Raw genomic sequence first — 19,826 nt, 5'->3', positions numbered from 1 at the left:
CATATTACATAACTGAACCCCACACACACACACACACACACACACACACACACACACACACACACACACACACACACACACACACACACACACACTCTTGAGGGTAAATCAGTTGTATTTCCCTGTATATACAGATGCCCACTCCCTTAGTCCCACAGTGATGTCTTCCAGCTGCTTCCCCACCACATCAAACACACTCCATGTCCTATAAAACAACCATTACCTTTTATTCCATAAACACAACCCCTGCAAGCACATCGGATAATGATCACAAGTAATTTTAGGAACCTCTTCCTACGTACATATAAAGCATTGATGTGACCTGCATGGGAATTCACAAGGAATGTGAACCTCTAAAAAAATATGAGGTACGCTTCACCTTAACCACGACCTGAAAATGCTTAATGTTTCACGACAACATCACCCTATTATTGCTGCCACAGCAACGCGTTCCTCACAGTGTTGCTGCCTAGGAGACGTTTACCTCAGCGACATGGCTTTAGGTCTGTGGTGATGGATGAGGTATCTGCTTACCCAGGTGAAATTACCACACACTCATCAAAGTGTGTGCGCATTGGTGATGAATGATGTTCGAGGGGGGACGCAGTGGGGATGCATTAAACTTTCACACCCTCTCGTTGCCCGACACTCACTGCCTTCATCCTGTCAAACTGCATTAAACCAGCCCTGAGTTGTGGCCTGTAATAAAGCGTGGGCTGTATACAATGTTCTCAATGTAATGAGATGTTTGCTCTTCTATTACCCTGCTAGGTCTGTAATCTACATCCCAGTTTGTGAATCTACACACCCTGACTGTATTCTGTGATGTGGCAGCCGAACACACACATATAAACCCGTAGCAGATCCAGAAACTCAAGTACTGAGTGGGCTCCATTGCAAACACATTTAGAAAGCCACATGGAAAAAAAAAGAAAATAAAAAGGAAAGGCTCACACGGGGCTGTACACATGCAGAAAACAGTGACTGCACACACAGACGCACTCGTGTGGAATCCCGGGGATTGCGCAAAATGACCTCACTGCACAAAAAGCCAGCAACCAAAGATGGGCTGTGCTGGACAAAGCAGGTAGTTGCGGGGGGCTCTACTCAACCTCGAATGTGTGTGTGTTTCTTTGTGGAGGTGATGTAATGAATGTTGGCGCCGCCCTAAGCCCAGCAATATGCCGCTGACACACAAACACAGAGATACCCTCTGATACAGGGCAGCTCTCGGTCACACGCCCTCACACGCAGCTCAGCAGACGTCCAACTATAAACACATGCTGACTGCACAGTAACAATCAGCGAAGGCCAACACACCCACAGCGGTGCTGAAAAGAGCGTTAAGCAATCTGAGAAGTGATTAGAAGATAAAAATATTCTTTAACGAGTGTGAAAAGAGGCTGAAAAACCTAGGAGACACAGAGATGTGTGTGTCTGAGTGCATGTGTTTGTGCTGAGACGTTGCTCTAATTAAAAAAGCATTGAGAGAGTGTTCCCGAAGAGTCCTCTCAAGGCTGAATGGAGCTTTGTGATTCGTTGTAATCTCTCCTCTACATCACATAACTCTAGGCCCAATCTGGCATCCAGGCTAACACACACACACACACACACAATCCGCTGTGATACAAGACTCCCAGGAATTCAGCACATCAAAGACAGTTTTGTTTTTCTGTTTTTTTTAAGAAGAAGAGGAGTCTCTGTAAAATGTAGCCAGCAGTCGGTGTTGAACTGCAGAGCGCTCCCTTTCAGAGGAGACGGTCTGAATCAGTCATGCACGGATGACGCAGCTAATGTAAACCAGCAAAGATGTAAGTGTGCCGCACATAACAAAGATGTGCACGGATGACGCAAAGTGCAGCAGATCAACAAAGACAAATGGAAACACTGTAATTTACAGGAACTGCAAATGCGTTATGGGATTTTAAGCAAACGTTCGTATGCAGTGGAGACGCAACGTGAGTCTGGTTCGTTCAGTCCCTCCTGCGGTCACACAAGGCTGGCTTCAAAGGCGACTCACTCTCCATTAGCTCCCTTGTCTCAACCACGCACCCAACTGTACAGCAGAAAAACACATGTTTGCAACCGGGTTGAGGAAACTGTTTTATTCTTCTACACTTAATTTACGCCTTTGAGAAAACAAATAATTTTTAATAAGTTGACATTTTTTAAGGCTTTGATGTCACGGTGGCTTTGAGCTTGATCTGTTTATAGTATTCACTGCACAGCAAGCTACATTTATATTTGCCTAATAATTCCATTAAGAACGCTTCAAAGGGTATTTTATTTAAATGTCAGCAGACATTTGTCCTTGCTTATCAAGCTAGCTAGCATCAGTCGATAACCTCTTAACCAAATATGCCCAACCAACAAGACTGACAAACTTGAAGCCAGACACAAGGCTTCATGATGTTCATCCACAAACCAGTGCTTACATTCATGTTTACTGTCATAGTGCACAATCTGATATTTTTCAAGACACACTACACCAATAAAAAACCGAAATGAAGTAAGTGGGGGAGCGGTCTACAACTTTTCAGGAGTGGAGATATGAAGATAACTTTTATTTTTTGTGAACTAAAGAACAAGAGCGTGACAATAATGTGAAAACTGCGCCCAGGACAAAAACAAACAGGGCAACTCTTTGCCCTTTAAAAAACAGACAGCATGCCAGCACAAAGCCAGGGAAGAACCAGGAATGATGCTGGATGTATGTGCACCTCAGCCCTGCAACAAGACTTTAGTTTAGTCGGTAAGAGAAGCAGCGAAGCGCAGTTAGCTTCTAGCCTCCATTTTTAGCACTTGTTTCTACAGTGAAATTACACTGGTTGTCACTTTAACGCTTCTTTGGGATTCAGTGTTGCATTGTGTTCAGACATAATCACTAAAACAAAGACTGTATGTATGTTCATTAAGATGGCAATTTGTGTCAGTGTGCGGCACTGTAACCTTAGTATTATATTATTAAATTAACAGGCCATGTTACATAGTAATGCAAACATAATGTAACATTATTTTCCCCAAGCAGTAATTAAGTAACATAATGCATAACAAAAGTAACAAGTAATGTGTATTATATTGATTTTATTTTATTTCATTTTATCTTCAGGTCTTGGCAGATGGCCGCCCCTCCCTGAGCCTGGTTCTGCTGGAGTTTTCTTCCTGTTAAAAGGGAGTTTTGTGTGTGAGTGCACTTTTCTTGGTGGAGACTGATTTTTTGTTTCCTCGGATTGAAAAAGTCACCTAGCTGGTTCTGAAAGAATGAACTGTTGTGAAAGAAAAGTAAAGGTGCAATGCACCGATTACTGACAGTTAGGAGACCAAGTGCCAAAGAAAACAAAAGCAGTTCAAGTCTAACGATGTGTTCATGCACACACAACCACAGGTGAGACAGAAAGCACTTGCAGTTCATGCTTCTGAAACAGCACGACTGTTTTTTTTCCCCCTTAGAATAAGATGGAAGTGCAGAGGCCTCAGACCCCCTGTGCATGGTGAATGCATGTGAACTTTGAATAGATGCTGACTAATTTAAACAGCTGCTTGAGCAATGTTTGGAGGATTAGAACAGGGAACTATGTCCTGTCAATGCTCCAATTTCTGCTTTTCAGATATCATGGATTTCTTTCAAATGAAACTTTCAGATGATAACAAACACATGTGCAGCTGCGTTACGATCCCACTGTAGTCCATCTTAACCAACTGAACTCAAAGAGAACACAGCTAGTGAACACAAAGCTGCATCAATATGTGTGCTCATTTTCTTCTCATATTCACATCACTCCCTTTTTAGCCTTTATAATGGAAAAAAAAACATGATGCCAAAACCAGGGTTCCCACACATTCTTCGCATCAGCCTTTGACCACATCCTTTGCCCGGGAATTATTAGCACTACTACAAGTTAATCTTTGCTTTCAAATGAAGTCACTGTCTGTTACCCATCCTGTAGTCATAGTTCTCCACGGATGTGACAAAACCATAGCATTAGGCACGGTAAGGGATTGTGGAAGCCCTATTTAGGCAGAAGAGGCACAAAAACCACAAAGGAGGTGACCAAGAAAGTTTAAAAGACTCAGAATCTGGGTTTCCAAGACTTGCTACAGTAACACACACAAGTGCAATGACAGAGGAGAAATGGATGGGTTTAGAGGTGGAACAAAAACAGGAAATGGGAACTGTGGGTAATCTCTGTGCAAGCAAACAGTGAGTAAACAGAAGAGAGGGGATTAGACCCCGGAGTCAGACTTTGTGTGTGTCGGTTTTGCCAGGTTTTAAATCTAAAGACTGATGTCCCGATGATAACAAAATCTCTTGTAACTTTCCATCTTAATCTCAAAGTCAACATTCCTCAAAAACACATCATGACCACGAAGTCTGCGGTCATGACAAACAAAACAGGACAAAATTATACGGCAGACTCACCAGACAAACCAAAAGTGGCTTCAAGATGCTGAGCCTTGTTTTTTCCCCCTACGTCACATAAATTCACAAAAAGGGTTATCTCAGCACACTTTAGATTATAAGGTAAAGAATTCTCTCTGACACTTTCTGGCATGTTCACCAATGTTGAAAGGTGCTTTTGCACTAACCAATCAGCAAACAAGGGGGTTTGTGCCTCAAGCCAACTAGACTTTGAGTAAAAACAAAAGTAAACACACAGTGAAAGAAAAAGTAACACGGACTAATATTTTGCTGGTTGAAGGCTCTGCTTCCAAACAGGGACTTTATCAGTCCTTGTAAGTTAAAACAGTCCTCTCTGCCTTTCTAGGAACAATAACACTACTTCAAATGGTAGCAACAGGGAGTCCACAAGCTAGTAGCTAACCGTCTCAAGCTTCAGATGGGATTTTTTTTGTTTGTTTTTTGTTTGTCTCTGGGTTTGTTTGGTTTGTTTTTTTCAGAAAACAGCATGTTGCTATGGTAACAAGGGAAAGTTACATGCCGTAAAACCAAAAGGATGAGCTAAAAGACGATAAAACACTACACGGATTTGAGGGGAACTGCAGAGTCTGTGTAGGTTTGTCACGACAAGCAATATCTTATAATTGAACAACAGAAACATAATCTGATCCACTGTTAGTGCAAACGTATAATTAGAGTATAAATGCTGCTTACAAATGCAAACTGTACTAGAAATAGGAAATCATTCTGATTTAAAGCTATCAATCCTCGTGTGATGAACAATATTTATTTTATCTTCTATTTTAAACTATTTATATTAAATATTAAGAAAACATTTATTCAAAATCTTTAAATGTCCCCCAGCAAACTGTTTATGAGCTAGAATTTCTTCTAGTCTTACTGTGTTTGGCGACACTTAAAAAAGGTCAAGTTCAAAATGACTCCTCTCTCACCTTTTGCAGGCTCATGGTTCTGGTGTCCCAGTTTGGCATCTGTCACAGCACTCCCATTGCGGTTCAGTCCATTGCCGGCGTTCTTTTTCCGCCGGCTCCCCTTTAACCAGCTGAAGGCGCCTCCAAGGGAGCTTCCTGGCTTCCTCTGCCCACGCTGAGCCTTCGCCTCACGGGCTAAGATCTCAGTGATGTCCCTGGGCACCAGGTCACCTGTAGACCTCCTCCGGGACATCCTGGAGGTTGGTCCTGGAGGCTAAGGAACTGTACCTCCACCTGGATCAAGGCGTCTTACTGTTTGTCACAGGACCTGGACCTCCCTGGTATGTAGGGTTTGATGAAACCTCCCTTCCCTGTTTGGCCTCTCTTAGTGTCCGTTTATCCTTTCCCCCCCCCGTCTGTCACCACCTGGGACAACAATGAGATCAGCAGGATGAGAGAAAGAGCGCAGAAGAGAAATATATAAAAATAGGCTGGAAATGAAAGTCAGAGGGAGGACAGAGTGGCATGGGAACTCAAGAACAGAGGAACAAAGTTAAGGCTGGGTTAATGAGAATATCCAAACCCAGTCAAGATGATCAGGAATGGAATCGAAATAAAACATAAACAGAAAAGAAGAGAAAACAAGAAAGTATAACCGTGAACCGAGAGTATTTCTACCTTGTTCTCCCAAAGTTTTCCTGTTACTCAGTCGCCCCCACTCTCCCTTTTCTATTCTCTCACTTTTCTTGTATATGTCCTGGCCCTACGGGAGCTCCAGACCTCTGCAGCGTCTCTGTATGTGTGTGCATGCACGTGAGCCATGTGGTTCACATCAGCAGAAAAGTGCGTACGGCTGAGTTAGAGAAGAGAAAGAGTGGAAGAAAAAGTTTAAAAGTCAACTATTTCTTTTACTTTAAAAAGAGATACACACAAACAACACACACACACACACACAAGCTTCCTGTACGTGTCACATTAACAAACAATCAAACATTTGTAAACTTACAGCGTGAGCATGCTGTCCTCTCCTCTGCTCCACTCCTTTCTCTCCGCCTGAGAACAGCTTTACAGAGCATGTGTGTGTCTGTGTGTGTGTGTTTAGCACAGTGAATGAAGCTCCATGCTCTCTGAACACAGTCCCTCCCTCTGTATCGGAGCCAGCCTCTCCTCCACCCTCTTACAGTGCTGGTAGGAGTGAGCCATTACAGCGCTGCTTGTTCCTCTTCATGTTCATAGCCAGCTCTCACATTTTAGCTCTCGTGTTGAGTCCTTTACTTGAAGCTGCACAGTTAGGTTTTTTTCTGTCTTTCCTCCCAGCCTCGTTTCTGTGGATCAGGTTCAGTCGTCTCCCTCTGGAGAGGAACCCTGGTGTGATGATCCATCATTGAAGCTTTGAAACAAAAATACACCCTTTGGAGCCGTGTAACCATAAATAGAGCGCTCAACACTACTGTGCCTCCTTCCTGGGCTTCATTTTGTCTTATTTATTTGGAGAAAAGGAAAGCTCCATGGGGAGACTACCGAACAGTCACCTGTCAGCCGTTTCACCTGAAAGACAGGGTTTCTCTTTTCTACCTCTTTCTGGCCAGGTAGAAACTTGACACCACTTGTTAAATGTGACACACACACACACACACACACACACACACACACACACACACACACACACACACACACACACACACACACACACACACACACACAGAAATTAGGGCAATAAGGCAAGTTACAGGGGAGCACCTTTAAGCAGCATGCAGCTGTACTCACCTCAGAAACCTGACCTGAGCTTCAAAATTCACTGTGGTGGGGAACGAGCCGAGCCGACAACAGCATGTTGTTGTGTTGTGGGACTGGCTCGTCTGGTCTGAATGTGGAGGAGACCCAGTAGGGTAAGGAAGAGGAAGCAGAAGGTGGTGTCGCAGCCTTCTGGGAACAGACTGAGGCAAGCCTGTGACTGCAGTCTCGCATGCATCTGGTTAATTGGCAACAAGGGAGTTTACTGTAATTTTGGCATTTTATACTATGAGCACCCAAACCAACCTTTTGTATTTTGTAGCCTGTAACTCACACAAATACTCATCATCATCAAGAGTAAACATGCTGGTTAGAGCAGAGATCCAGCAAAAACATCACTTAATACATCCCATGCCAAACGCAGGTATAATTGTGATGCAGATCTTAGAAAGCTCCTCAGGTACACGTGTACACGCAAGTAGCCCAACAACACGGGATTAAAGTCTTTCTTATTCACATGGTCGGCCTCATCATGAGCTGTGGGCCACGGTCTTGATTTAGCTCCTGAGATGAGGCAGCTAAATTACCTGTCTCTTGGGATTCCTGGGTTATTTCTGGCACACGATCTAAAGATATCGCTGTCAGTCAGCTTTTTTTTTCTTTCAGCACATGGTTCTCATATTTAACAGCTTTAATGACCGTCATCCCTCAAGCCGATCATGTACTGTCAGCGCTCGTCAGAGGTCTTTCTCTGTCTCACATCATGGAAAAGAACGAGCCAAAAGTAAATTAAAACATGTGGAGGGAATTTGCTTTGAGGCACCGTGTCACTTGTGTTGCAGTAAAGACAGGGCGGCAGTCGGTTAGCTGTTCTCAAAAATTCGACCTGTGTGCCGGTTATGAATGTGAGATGATTCATGGTGAGGTTTTGCTTGGTGAGTGTGTGTGAGAGGGAGAGAGTGGTGGAGGGGTCCATGCTGGATGTGTGTGTTGGAGTCCTGGGAGGGGTTAAAATGAGTCATCGTTTAGTTCACTCAGGCCTAACAGATTGAAATGTTTTAAGGTTTCTATGGCAATTGAAGAGAAAACAGTTACCCTCAATATGTCTGCAAGTGGGCTACGGAGCGCCTGTGTGAAATGTGCATGTGCAGTAAAAATCATTAACCACGAGAACATCATGATCCTGCTGGGTAATGTGTCACCTATCCTCCCTCATTCTGTTCCCATATGTAGCTCTCTGTGTAACAACTGCAGCTACATATGCTCCGCTATCCTTTAACAAGCATTACAAGAGACAAGTGAAGTGATGATGGTCTTACTCGAGGTCTCAAAAACTCATAATGTTATGGCATTAAGGGCAAAAAAGCTTAAGTTGAAACAATTTATTTAAATGTAATATTTTTATAATTCATTTTACTCTTTTATATATGCTGAAAGAGTAAATCCACTTCTGTACTCCTCCCCAGTGTTGGGAGTTAACTCGCTCGTTACTTTCTGCCTCGGCGGACAGAGGCGGTTTCTCGCAGCTTAAGTACAGTTTTTTGTTTTAAGGCGTTTTTTCCCGAAGTCACAAAAGTATGACGTCACAACATTCCGATTGTTCACTTGCAATGTTGATCCTGGAACATTTACTATGATGATCTGGGAACAACACCAACACGACGATATCAGATCGTGCCAGGTGGGGGACGGTTCCTGAATGCAGTTTGAGATGTGACGAGAAGAGATGCACTCTGGTACTTTAAATAGATGTATATTTTTAGCTTTCACTGGACAAGCACTGCTTTCCTTGCTTGCCCTGAGAGAATGCTACTGGTATAGAGTTGCATCTTACTCAAAATGACTTCTAAATATGCAACTTAAGTGTAAATTATCTTGTTGAATTGTTTTGTAGAAATGGAACACCAAGAGGAGATGTTTATTAAACACTATAGCAGTATATAGATATTGGAAAAAGTTTTGGAAGCTACTTTTTAATTTCACAGTTGCACAACACTTTGTGAGTGACCTGTGTGTATGTGTGCGAGTGTTTGTGTTGGATGTGACTGAAAGGAGGCTGCAGGCAGGAAATCCATACTGCCGGTTGGGATAAGCCCAGCTCTCTCGACCCGGCATTATCATTCTCGACCTGCTTTTGTCCTGCGACAGACGCATTCTTTCTGCACCGACTGTTTCTCTGTTTCTATCCAGTTCTCAAACAGGCATATACAACATTTAAACGCACAAAATAAAACCAAACACCAAAATAGGTCTTAACTACTCTAATCTAACATGTGCATTTTCGTCATCTAGGAATACATTTCTAGGAATTAATTTAGAAGTGAAAAAGACCAAAAAAAGTCCAAATACATTCCACAGTCCAATTATTTATAACATCAACCAGCTAAGATGATGTTAAGCCATGAGGACAGAGAGAGAATTGTGATAAGTAATAATAGTTTTAAAGCATGGGGAGAGATTCCAGGTTGATACTCAGCTGTGAAGGGAGCAGAAGGGATTCCTCTGTACAGAGGAAGCTTTGTCTAACCAGTCTATGGTTATAATAGAAGTCAGAGACTCTGTTGGCAATGAGTTCGGTTTGATAAGGGATTTTGGAAATAAAGAAATTTAAGCTGAGAGGGGAAAAGTGCAAAGAAAAAGAAGGAGAATGTAATAAAAATGCTGGTTTTCTCTCTCCTGGCATGTCTCTTTTCTTCTTGGACAACTTGCTGTTACTACCCCACTCTTATGTAGGCAAAAAAAAGACTGGGTTATAAATTGTAAAAGCTAGAAGAAGCTGCCCATTTTACTGCCTCTAAATGCAAAAGGAAAGTACCAGAAATATCACTGAGTCATGTCATACAGGGTTGAACCTACTGAAAATGAAGCTGGAAGAGTTTATTGTGCCTCTGGGAAACACTTTTTTAGAGTTGAATGATGAAGGGGTCATTTCGAAAAACAGTGAAACCGAAAGAAATCAGTTTCTCAGTGCTGCAGTGTGGATATCTGTATTGTCATTATTATAAATGACTGTCACTAAACCTGTGACTAAACCAAGATCAGCGTTTAAAGGATTTACTTCTGTTTCATGCCTTCATGAGAGGAAGCATGTAAAGATGACCAGTTTAAGCTGACATGACCCTTCTTGAATACACAAACATGGCCATGGGTTAAGCAAATTAAATAAATGGCAGATGGTAAAATAATAAAACACGATCCAGGCAAACACGCAAAGCTCTGCGTGTCCGACGTCAGGAATAATGCTGTTTTTGTAGTTTTCAAAGTATTTCTCAGAATCTGGAAGCAGTCAGAGCCAAAACACACTGGCTGTGTACTGAGCCATCTGGCCTGCAATTCATACAAACGCACATACAGAAAAACGCACTTACATGCAGAATTGACTCAAATAATAACACCCAATTTTCTACTTTTTGTTCTATTTTTGTTTCAGCTTTACTGCCCCATGAGCACGCTACTTTAACTGAGTTACATTAGAAAGCAACACTTTTTCATTATCCTTATTTTCTGGCATCAAGTTTTTCTAAACTATTTTTTACTGTTATTTTTGTCCTCATTTTTCCTTGTGTGTTTTTACTGTTGCATCACATTTTGCACGCAGAATATTGCAGCATTAACCTCAATATGAAGGCTTTTTAAATGAGATATTTGTAAGGATGAACTACTCCTTTAAAAACATGCCATGAAATATTTTTGCAGCAGGAATTCCTGAGAGGGTGTGGTCACCGCTGGGTTGTTGGGGCTGGACAAAAACAGGCCACAGCTTTCCATCCACCTCGTTCTTTCTTTCTTTGTGTCTCTCTTCCCCGTTTGTCTTTCTTTCCCCATCTGCCTGTTTTGAGCGTCCCCTGGGGGTCGTTCAGATGAGGCTCCGACCTCACAACAGGAAACCTGAGGTGACCTCAGCCAGTTCTCTAATAAAATAACAGGATTGCCACTTGCTCAACATCAGATTAGGAGAGCTGAAAACAGCAGTCTGTCACTCTCTAGTAAATCCATATCTAAAAATATGGATTAATAGATTTGTGCACAACATCTTTATTAACCTTTGCATTGTCATGTGCATTACATATGCACCATTAAATGCCTTGAAACAACAAACTGTTTCGTTAAAGACTGAAAAATAATCATCTAGCCTCTACCACCCACTAAAGGTTGTTTAAATACAACCTCGGATGAACAACAGTACATAACATATTACACTGTTTCATTAATTATTTAACAAAAACTACAAAAGTGAGAAATGAAGTACACCACATGATTCAGTAGCTTGCAGAGCCACATTTAGCAGGGATAACTAAAAGGACTCATTTTCTGTGACTTTCAGTCATCCTGGATGTATGTTGGCCTACGTTTTACAGCGTTGCTTCAGTTCATTGAGGTTTGCAGGTATTCGTTTATGCACAGCCCTCTTAAGGTCTCTCCATTGATTTCAATCAGGTTATTCTTTGCTGCTGTGCTTGTCTTGCTGTATGATGCAATTTCAGGCAAGTCTCGGCTGTCAGAGTGATGGCCTCACATCTGCCTCAATACCTGCAGGGTACCCAGGTTCTGTGGCTGCAAAACAAGCCCAAATCATCACTCCTCTGCCACCGTGCTTGAAAGTTGGTATTGTTTGGTTTTTTTCCAAATGCTGTGCTGTGCATTATGGTCCGATATCTCCACATTGGTCTTGTCTGTCTAGAGCATATTGTTCCAGTCTTGTGGTTGAAGATGCAACGTGACAAACCTAAGCTATGCTGCCATGTTGTAGAGAAAAGAGGCTTTCTCTTGGTAACCCTTCCAAACAAGCCAAACTTGCTCAGTCTTTTTCTAATTGTACTGTGATGAACTTTAACATTTAACACAATAACAGAGGCATGTAGAGTCTGAGATGTAGCTCTGGGGTTTGTTGCAGTTTTTTGAGCATTGTGCAGAATGACTGTGAGGTGAGTTTGCTGGTCCCAGCAGCTGTCTTAAATGTTTTCCACTTCTGAGTGGTAAAGTGCTATCAATACTCTAAGTTATTTTATTAGGTATGTTGTATTCTTGTACAGCACTTTGGTCAACGCTCCTGTTGTAATTAAATGTGCTATATAAATAAATAAAATATAACTGAGTAATCTTTCTCACTGCAGAACGATGGACTGCTGTGATGGCCAGCAACAACTGCTTCTCTGAGCTGATTGTTGACACCTTTTGTTTTATAGATTTGCTCACACTTGCTGATGATCACTTAACACTACAGTTGCATTTAATTAGCACAACGTGGTTGCTACCCTCTTAATTTCAATGGAGAGAGTAAGGGTGTACTTAGATTTCCACACACTGTTGGGCATTTCAGTTTAATTCTAACACAGTATAATATGTCATATTTTATAGTTTGTAGTCATCTAATTTTAACACCTGTTATGGACAGATTATTTTTTATTATGTCCTGTAATGTAAACCCTTTAAAAGGCAAGAGGGGCTTTTGTATTAAAATGACTGTAGTTGTGAAAAACAGTGGCACCAATTGAGCCTCTTGTGACGAGAGCAGATGAGTGATATCCTGAGTAGTAGTTTAGTAGTATTAGCACTAAATGCTGTTATGACACTTCAGTCCAAACAGAGGATGCTCTCCCTTAGATAAGATCCCAGCAAGTCGTCATTTGAAAGCTTTTTTTAAGACGCGCTGCTGTTGTCAGCTTCAGGTATTTCACGGCTCACAGTACAAAAACACTTCCCTAAAACAAATGAGCTGCAAATCCAGTTCTTGCGACAGTATCCTCCTTCCATCGCTGATCAAGATCACTTCAAAGAAATGTCTTCTTATCAGATGAATTCCTTTGCTAAAAATTCCACGCACCTACAGCAAAGGTTAAGCTGACATGCAAGCTCAAGCAGACAAACAACCTCATGAACACACAAAATCTCTAAATCTAAAAACGCAAGACCTGCGCTGAACATATCCTATAATGATTTTCTTTATTGATTCTGTTCACTCTGTGCCGAAGCTCCGTCACCGGTGACTGAACGCCACTGAATGATCCTGACTGTCAACATGAGCGTAGCTTGTGTCATCTTTCCTTATCAGCTGTTTTCATCTGCAGCGTTCCTTCATGGGAACTGGTTGTGCCTGTGAAGAAGCCTACAAGGATTACACTGAACGGCAGTCACAATAAGCTGATGTAATACCAAAAAAATCTGCTTTTGTTTGAAAGAGAAGTGATTGTCTTTGAAGGGAGGCTGGGGTGAGATAAATGAAGGGGTCAAACAAGTCGTGGATGCTCTGTGCCTTTTTAAAGGTAAGCATGTTCATCATTGTCAACTGGAGGAAACAAGCTTAATCCAGAACAGTGGAAAAACACACTGAAAAAAGGTCACGAGGCTGCCTACTTCATCATATTAAGTGATGCTTTACGACCATAAAAAGCCTACTGGTACAGACTGCGAGTGACTGAAGATGGTAAAGAGATGACAATTACGTAGCAGAAGCACTCTGTTCAAAGTAAACACAACATAAGGTCACTGTCATTAAAACACACTCAGCTGTAGTAAGACACGACTATAAGACATGACAGATGGGCAGGAACAACACGAGTCAGTAGTCTAACCTGAGGACGCAGTTGGTTGTCAACAGATAGTCTTCGCTTTAGATCTCCAGACCGGCTGTGAAAGAAGACATTTTTAAAGTGCGTTTGAAGAAGCAGTTCACTTTGACTGGATGTTCAGGAGAACACCCATGTGTAACGGCAAGATTGAGAGATGTGGATCCATCATTTCCTGAGTTTCTTTGCCACAAAATAACAAATTATGCAACTTTATTTTAAGACACTGAACTAAGAGTCCGGCAAAGCAGCAACTAGTTACTCGCTTCATCATTACTGGCAGTTCCTCATAAACAGTTTCTGAGTAAAAGTGTTATCATATGTGCATCATGTCTGGTTCTATTTTGGCTTTACACAGCTGGATTTCTTTTGTGCTTACAAACACCCAAACAAAATTGTAACCACTCAAATTGTCTTCTTAATTAAATATTTTCCAAAATGAAACCTTGTTGAGCTACCACCATGACTGTCATGGTTCAGCTGTGTAGTCTCACCTACCACACAGCAGTGCAGGACTCCAGAGAGAAAATATACTTCAAAGGTCGACTCAAATGAGACAAAGGGCAGCAAAACTGAACATAACACACACGTGACAAGAGACTACTAAAGTAAAACAGGAAACATAACACAGACAGAGACTAAGACAGGGGTCAAAGGGTTAACTGATGGCACGACCATAGCTGGACTGGCCATCGGGCATACCGGGCATTTGCTCGGTGGGCCGATGGTGAATTTTTGCTTTTATGGGCCGATGATTTATTTTTATTTTAATTTTTTTGTAACGGTATAAACAATGAAAGGTGGTGGATTAGGTGACATGAATGAGTTGAAGGGAAGTTATGAACTGTTTCTGAGAGACAAATAACACCAGGATCCTTTTCGATGTAGCTGACAGCTGGTAACTGTGCAGGGGTGGATCTAGCAAAGTTTTGCCAGGGGGGCCAGGTAGAACATTAACAGGGAAAGGGGGGCACAAAGAAATACTTTTCTTTTTCTTTCTTATTCTCATTTAAAATGTCTGGCTGTTATTAAATAGTTTTCTTAAGCTTACAACCAAAGTTTTTATCTGATGTAAAATGTATAGAAATCATACATATACCAACAAGACTGTACATCACTGTCACAACAGCATTTGTTTTCATTCAAAGGCTTTATGGCTTTAATACCTGGTGGGCCGGTCTTTGTAGAATCCAATTTGCGATGTGCACGGCTGGCGCGGCCATTTATTTTTTAATGCACCTTCTCAGATTAATTCACTGCGTGTCGTGCCCAGGGCTGGACTGGATTTGTCTCGCATTAACTCCCTTCTTTGTCAAGATGATCCCACACTGCTTCAGTAATGTTGAGGACCGGGCTCTGGGGAGGCCGATCCATGACTGATAGTGTTCCACGGTGTGTTTTTCTATCCAGGCATGCTTCTACTGCACTGGAAGTGTGTTTGGGATCATTATCATGCTAAAAAATGAAGCTGTTGCAAATCAAATGCAACCAGATGATATTACACGGTGGATCAAAATCTGATGGTGCTTTTCTTTTCATGACTTTTGCACAGTGCTATAGCTTTGTTTCAATCTTGACTTTATAACAAGAACAATATTAATTCCCTGTATGGCAAATGTGATCAGACCCCCAAACACAAGCACAACCACAAACAAATGACCCATATAGGACACTTCAACATGAAACACCAGGAAACATTTTCCCAAACTGTCCTGATTTTTTCCTTTTTTTTAACAGCTGACAATGCACATTTAGTTTATTTAGGTGTGTTACAAAGAAGAAGTTAATGCAGTTCAGGAGCAGGAGTGAGAAAACCTAAAAGCAGGTGATCTCCACTGTGCTCGTGCCACACAGGTGGTCCTGCAGGTCTGTATGCAAGCCAAACAAACTGAACTGCTTCCTCCAAATGGCATCAGTGTTTATGAAATAGAACAAAATGTACTTCCAGAAACCCTGGAAAATAAAATATATAACAATATAACAGCTGTTTAAGAGGTATATTTAGCTAGTTCAGCTTTCTGTTGCTAGTGACACCTTACTGCTGTTTGTGAGAAAATGAAAGAGATGAAGGAAAGGAGAAACAGAAGAAAGAGGACGACACACTGACAGGACATTCTGGTGAGTTTGGAAAGTACTGCAGTTTGGAGCAGCAAGTCCAGCATATGGCCTATCTCAGTGGGACAGTGGGCTTCCAACCACCACACCCCCTTGAATATTTGGTTTCCCCCTTGCCCTACTCTACACCCACGCACACACACTGATCACCTCTCCATCTATACTCTAATCATTTTTCAGGCAAGGAACTGAGGAAGAGAGGGAGCGCCACTAAGCCTCTCTCCCAGTGGCTGCGTGGGTGTGCATCATCCCAGTGTTAAACAATGTGTTGAAACAGATCAGCCCTGGACATAACGTCACGTAAATTACCGTCTCTTTCCCTAAGCCGGGACTTGCCAAAACACAGAGCTGAAGCAGTCGAGGAGGGTGAATTAGATAAACATTACATCTTCTCTTGAGCACAGGGGACATACGTTTGCAATGGAAACACTGAATCACGATCTCAGGGGAACGACCGTCACTGTTTTACAGGGTGTTAACTGCACATGAAGTATATTTAGTAGACAGGGTCAAGTAAATACACATCACAGGGGGATACGTGGTAAATTAATCTTTGACAGTTTGAGTCCATCCTTTTCTTCTGGCTGTTTTGAGCAAGCTGAGATGATGTGAAACGAAAAAGAGAGAAAAACCACAGTATGGTATAGTAACAGCTGGGAGTACATTTCTGCATTTAAAGAACATAAAACAGCTGTTCTTAACATTATAGAAAATCTTAAATATTTTCTATAATGTTACCCAGTGTCATAAAAGTTCAAATTAAGCTATGAGGCCATCTAGTGGTGTTTAGCTGTAATACAAAAGTACTAATATATGAGTAGTGTAAAATGAAAGATATAAAATCTGACAAAATACAACAGTATACAAAAAACTCATACAGGGAATTAATTTTTTAAGTTCTAGATAAAAAGAAAAGTCACTCAAAGGGAATTTAAACAATAGTTTTTGGTGTAAAAAAACCACAAAGCAATTCTTTGCTGCTTAGGTCACAGTAATATCTGCTCTTTACTATCTTTCTCTTTATTGCATCATCGCCATCATCTCATTTCTTTTTCATCTGCCTCATATTTTCCAAATAATCTGTATCCATGTCATTCCCTGCTCGTCCGGAGCAGCACCTGTCTGCCAGTTGATTGTTGGGGGTCAGGAGTTTGGATGGAAAACGATCCTCCTCTGGGAAACAGCCAGAAAAATGCAGGCAGCTATTTAAAGACTTTTCGATAATGAGATGGCAGGGGTGGAATCCTGGAGCTGTGTTCTTTCATCATAAACACATGCCCACGCCTCTCAGCAGCCGTAACGGATGCATCTACACTCCCTGATCTCTAAGGTGTCAAGACTAAGAGATTCCTGGGAATTTGGTGGCCTTGTTTTTACTATACAGCAGCAATTAAAAATAAGGCAGACTTTTCCAAGATTATGTTGAATAATTCAAGAAAATAAAACAGCTAAATGAGCTAAAATGAGAGAACTAATAAACTTTCTACTTGGAAAGGCCATTATCTGTCCTGTATGGGGTCCTATTTGTGCCAAAATTATGTTTAAATGTGCAGCCGTCGCACTGAATATGTAGTTGTACTTCAGTTGACGGATGAATATTGATGGACTTCACAGTAGCTACCTACATCCATCTTTTATACTGTTTATGAACAAAACACTGTTTCGCATTTGTGTAAATCAAACTATACTGTTATCTTGTTACACTTCCTCTCATTTGGATGTTGAGAATAATGCCCTGACATGCTGTTTGTTGTTGATTACGTCGTGGAAGAGAAATTGTTTAAGCCGTGTTTCCAAAGTAACAAAGAGCCGACGGATGGCCTGGATTGCAGCCATTCGAAGACCAAATATAACGTTCCAGAGCACTCCAGCTCACATGTTAGTCTGCTCCAAGCATTCCCACAAAGGTCAGTCTTCTGTTGTAGTTATTACGTAATATATCATAACATAATTATTGATGTAGGTTACAAATAAGTCTTAATTTGAATTGAATTCGTTGCGCTATGCTGCTTTGTTCGCGGTGGCTTTGTGGGCTAATGTTTGTTGTATTTTGTAGGAAAACCAGCCTACAAAATGCTGGAATGCGATCCAGACTGTGCACTCTCTATCAACCTGGGTCATACCGAGTTTAAAGCTGCTACCACAGCGAGATTTGATCGGTTAAGAGGGAGAGCAATATCAAAACAGCCACGAAAAGTCCTGCATATATGTGCCCAAGTGTTGTATTGAAGCAATCAAGTGATGAATAACTGTTTTCCAGTATGTTGTTTTGCAATGTTGTGTTTTTGTTGATTTGTTTTTCACCGAAGCAGCTGATAAAGCACAATGGAACACAATTTTGCGTCTTTCCTGTAAGATTCTATAATAGAATGAAATAATAATGCCAGTTATAAATAAGGTCAATAATAATAACTCTTTTTATTCTATTAGATCCGAAAATGTTGTGTAATACTACAACCTGAAATGACAAATAGATTGCGTTGGCCTGTACAGGAGATAAAGAAAAAAAAATCTAACAACAGCTGTGAAATGGAATAGTCCAAATCACCAAAGTAAACTGGACCTGGGCTTGTTGCAGGGATCTGAAGTTACTAAACATTTTGTGAGTGTATGCACTCACACTTAGGACCATATAATAATAAATATGTGCATGATGAAAGTCGGGCAGCACGCTAACGTCCTTACTTGTATGGGTCTGATCCTTTCACTCCTTTGATTTTTTTTCCTCATACTTTTTTTTGCCTTTTCGTCAAGTCTGTCTTTGTACAGACCTGCCGTGTTCTCCGTTGTTTTGTACATAACTGGTTTTGGGGCAAATAAAATGCAAGTAGGGATTAAAACCGCAGAATTAATGATTACCGGTGCTGGAAATGCTAGCGCTTGATGCAGTGTTTTGATTTTGTTGCCCTCGTACCTACAATGCAATGCGCGAAAGTCACGTGGTCTGTCAATCTCTATTAGCAAGCATGGTTAGCTAGCTTGGTTAAAAGCTAGCTAACCAAGATTTATAAGCTTTATGAGCACAACACGGACAACATAGTATTCATTAAGATGAGACTAAAATCCCTAAATCTTATTCACCAAAACTGAAGCACAAACAATACCACACCGTAAGACATATGACTTTCAGATAATTTCACAATAAAGCACCAAAAGGCATCAACACCACAAACACACCTCAGCAGTACAAATCAATGACACCATTTACAGGGGGGTGCGGTTAGGAAATAATGATGGTCAACAGTTGGCACCTCCCTTTTCATAGAGGCAAGTAATGTTTTCTATACAAGCCAGAAAACATGCCTTATCATACTGTAAAGATCAGCACATTAAAGGATCTTTCAGACAGGAAGTGGGATGTGCTGCGATGACTATTAGGATTTTATACTTGTCGTGCGGTGCCTCACAAATGGCAAAGTTCACATCAAATTGATGTCATATTCACTGTTGTTACCTACCTCTTAATTTTTTATAACATGGCATGTTGTGGTCACTGGTCACCAAGCCCTGCCTGTACAACATAATTAAATCTCTTGCTCATGGCCTTCCCGTCTACTTGGATGCATATCACATACAAGTCAAACATGGCCGCAGTCAAAGTTCAGCTGCAGCACACATAAATGCTCTTTAGCCGGCGCACTTATGCTGCACTTTACTTAATGCAGTGCAAACACATTATTGCAAGCCACAGAAAAGAATGGGCTTCAGAGTGCAGCATACAACTGCAGTTTTCAGCACTTTACAGCTCCTGGTACAAACAATTGCTTTGGCAGGTGTGTTTGTTAAAGAGTTTCGTAGTATTTGAAAAACAGTTCAGAGCTCAAAAACAAAAGTTTTGTCACATTTTCAGTCGATGTAAAAATTGTGCACATGAGCAAAATTTTGACACAAATGGAACCTCATACTCTCGGGGTGAAACAGGCAGCCTGCTGTGCCTCTTCTTTCCCCCTGCACAGTGTTTATTAATAGACATAAACAGACCCGGGGTAGTCATGGTCACGCATAGCAGCACAGTGACTGAGTGAGAGGAGGCTGGGTCAACTGTCTTTATCCCCCCTCCTCTCTCGGTTCATCTGTACT

General features: G+C 41.4%; 1 protein-coding gene across 5 annotated transcripts in view; it reads right to left on the bottom strand.

The window, feature by feature from the left end:
• nhsl3 (NHS like 3) overlaps positions 1-7,157 on the bottom strand; it is a 39,911-nt gene extending 32,754 nt beyond the window's left edge. For 2 of the 5 annotated variants that reach the window (XM_026155684.1, XM_026155688.1), the window contains exons 1-2: positions 6,338-6,911; positions 5,353-6,184 (exon numbers count right to left, since the gene is read on the bottom strand). In XM_026155684.1, coding sequence (XP_026011469.1) covers positions 5,353-5,584 — 232 coding nt within the window. In that variant the 5' untranslated portion in view covers positions 5,585-6,184; positions 6,338-6,911. Of the gene's footprint in view, positions 1-5,352; positions 6,185-6,337; positions 6,912-7,098 lie in introns of those variants that run through there. The other 3 variants (XM_026155685.1, XM_026155687.1, XM_026155686.1) reach the window with 3 other exon arrangements.
• Between the last annotated feature and the right edge of the window lie 12,669 nt (positions 7,158-19,826).

Source organism: Astatotilapia calliptera, chromosome 22, assembly GCF_900246225.1.
Source record: "Astatotilapia calliptera chromosome 22, fAstCal1.2, whole genome shotgun sequence".
NCBI lineage: Eukaryota > Metazoa > Chordata > Actinopteri > Cichliformes > Cichlidae > Astatotilapia > Astatotilapia calliptera.
This window is presented reverse-complemented; position numbering and strand designations above follow the sequence as displayed.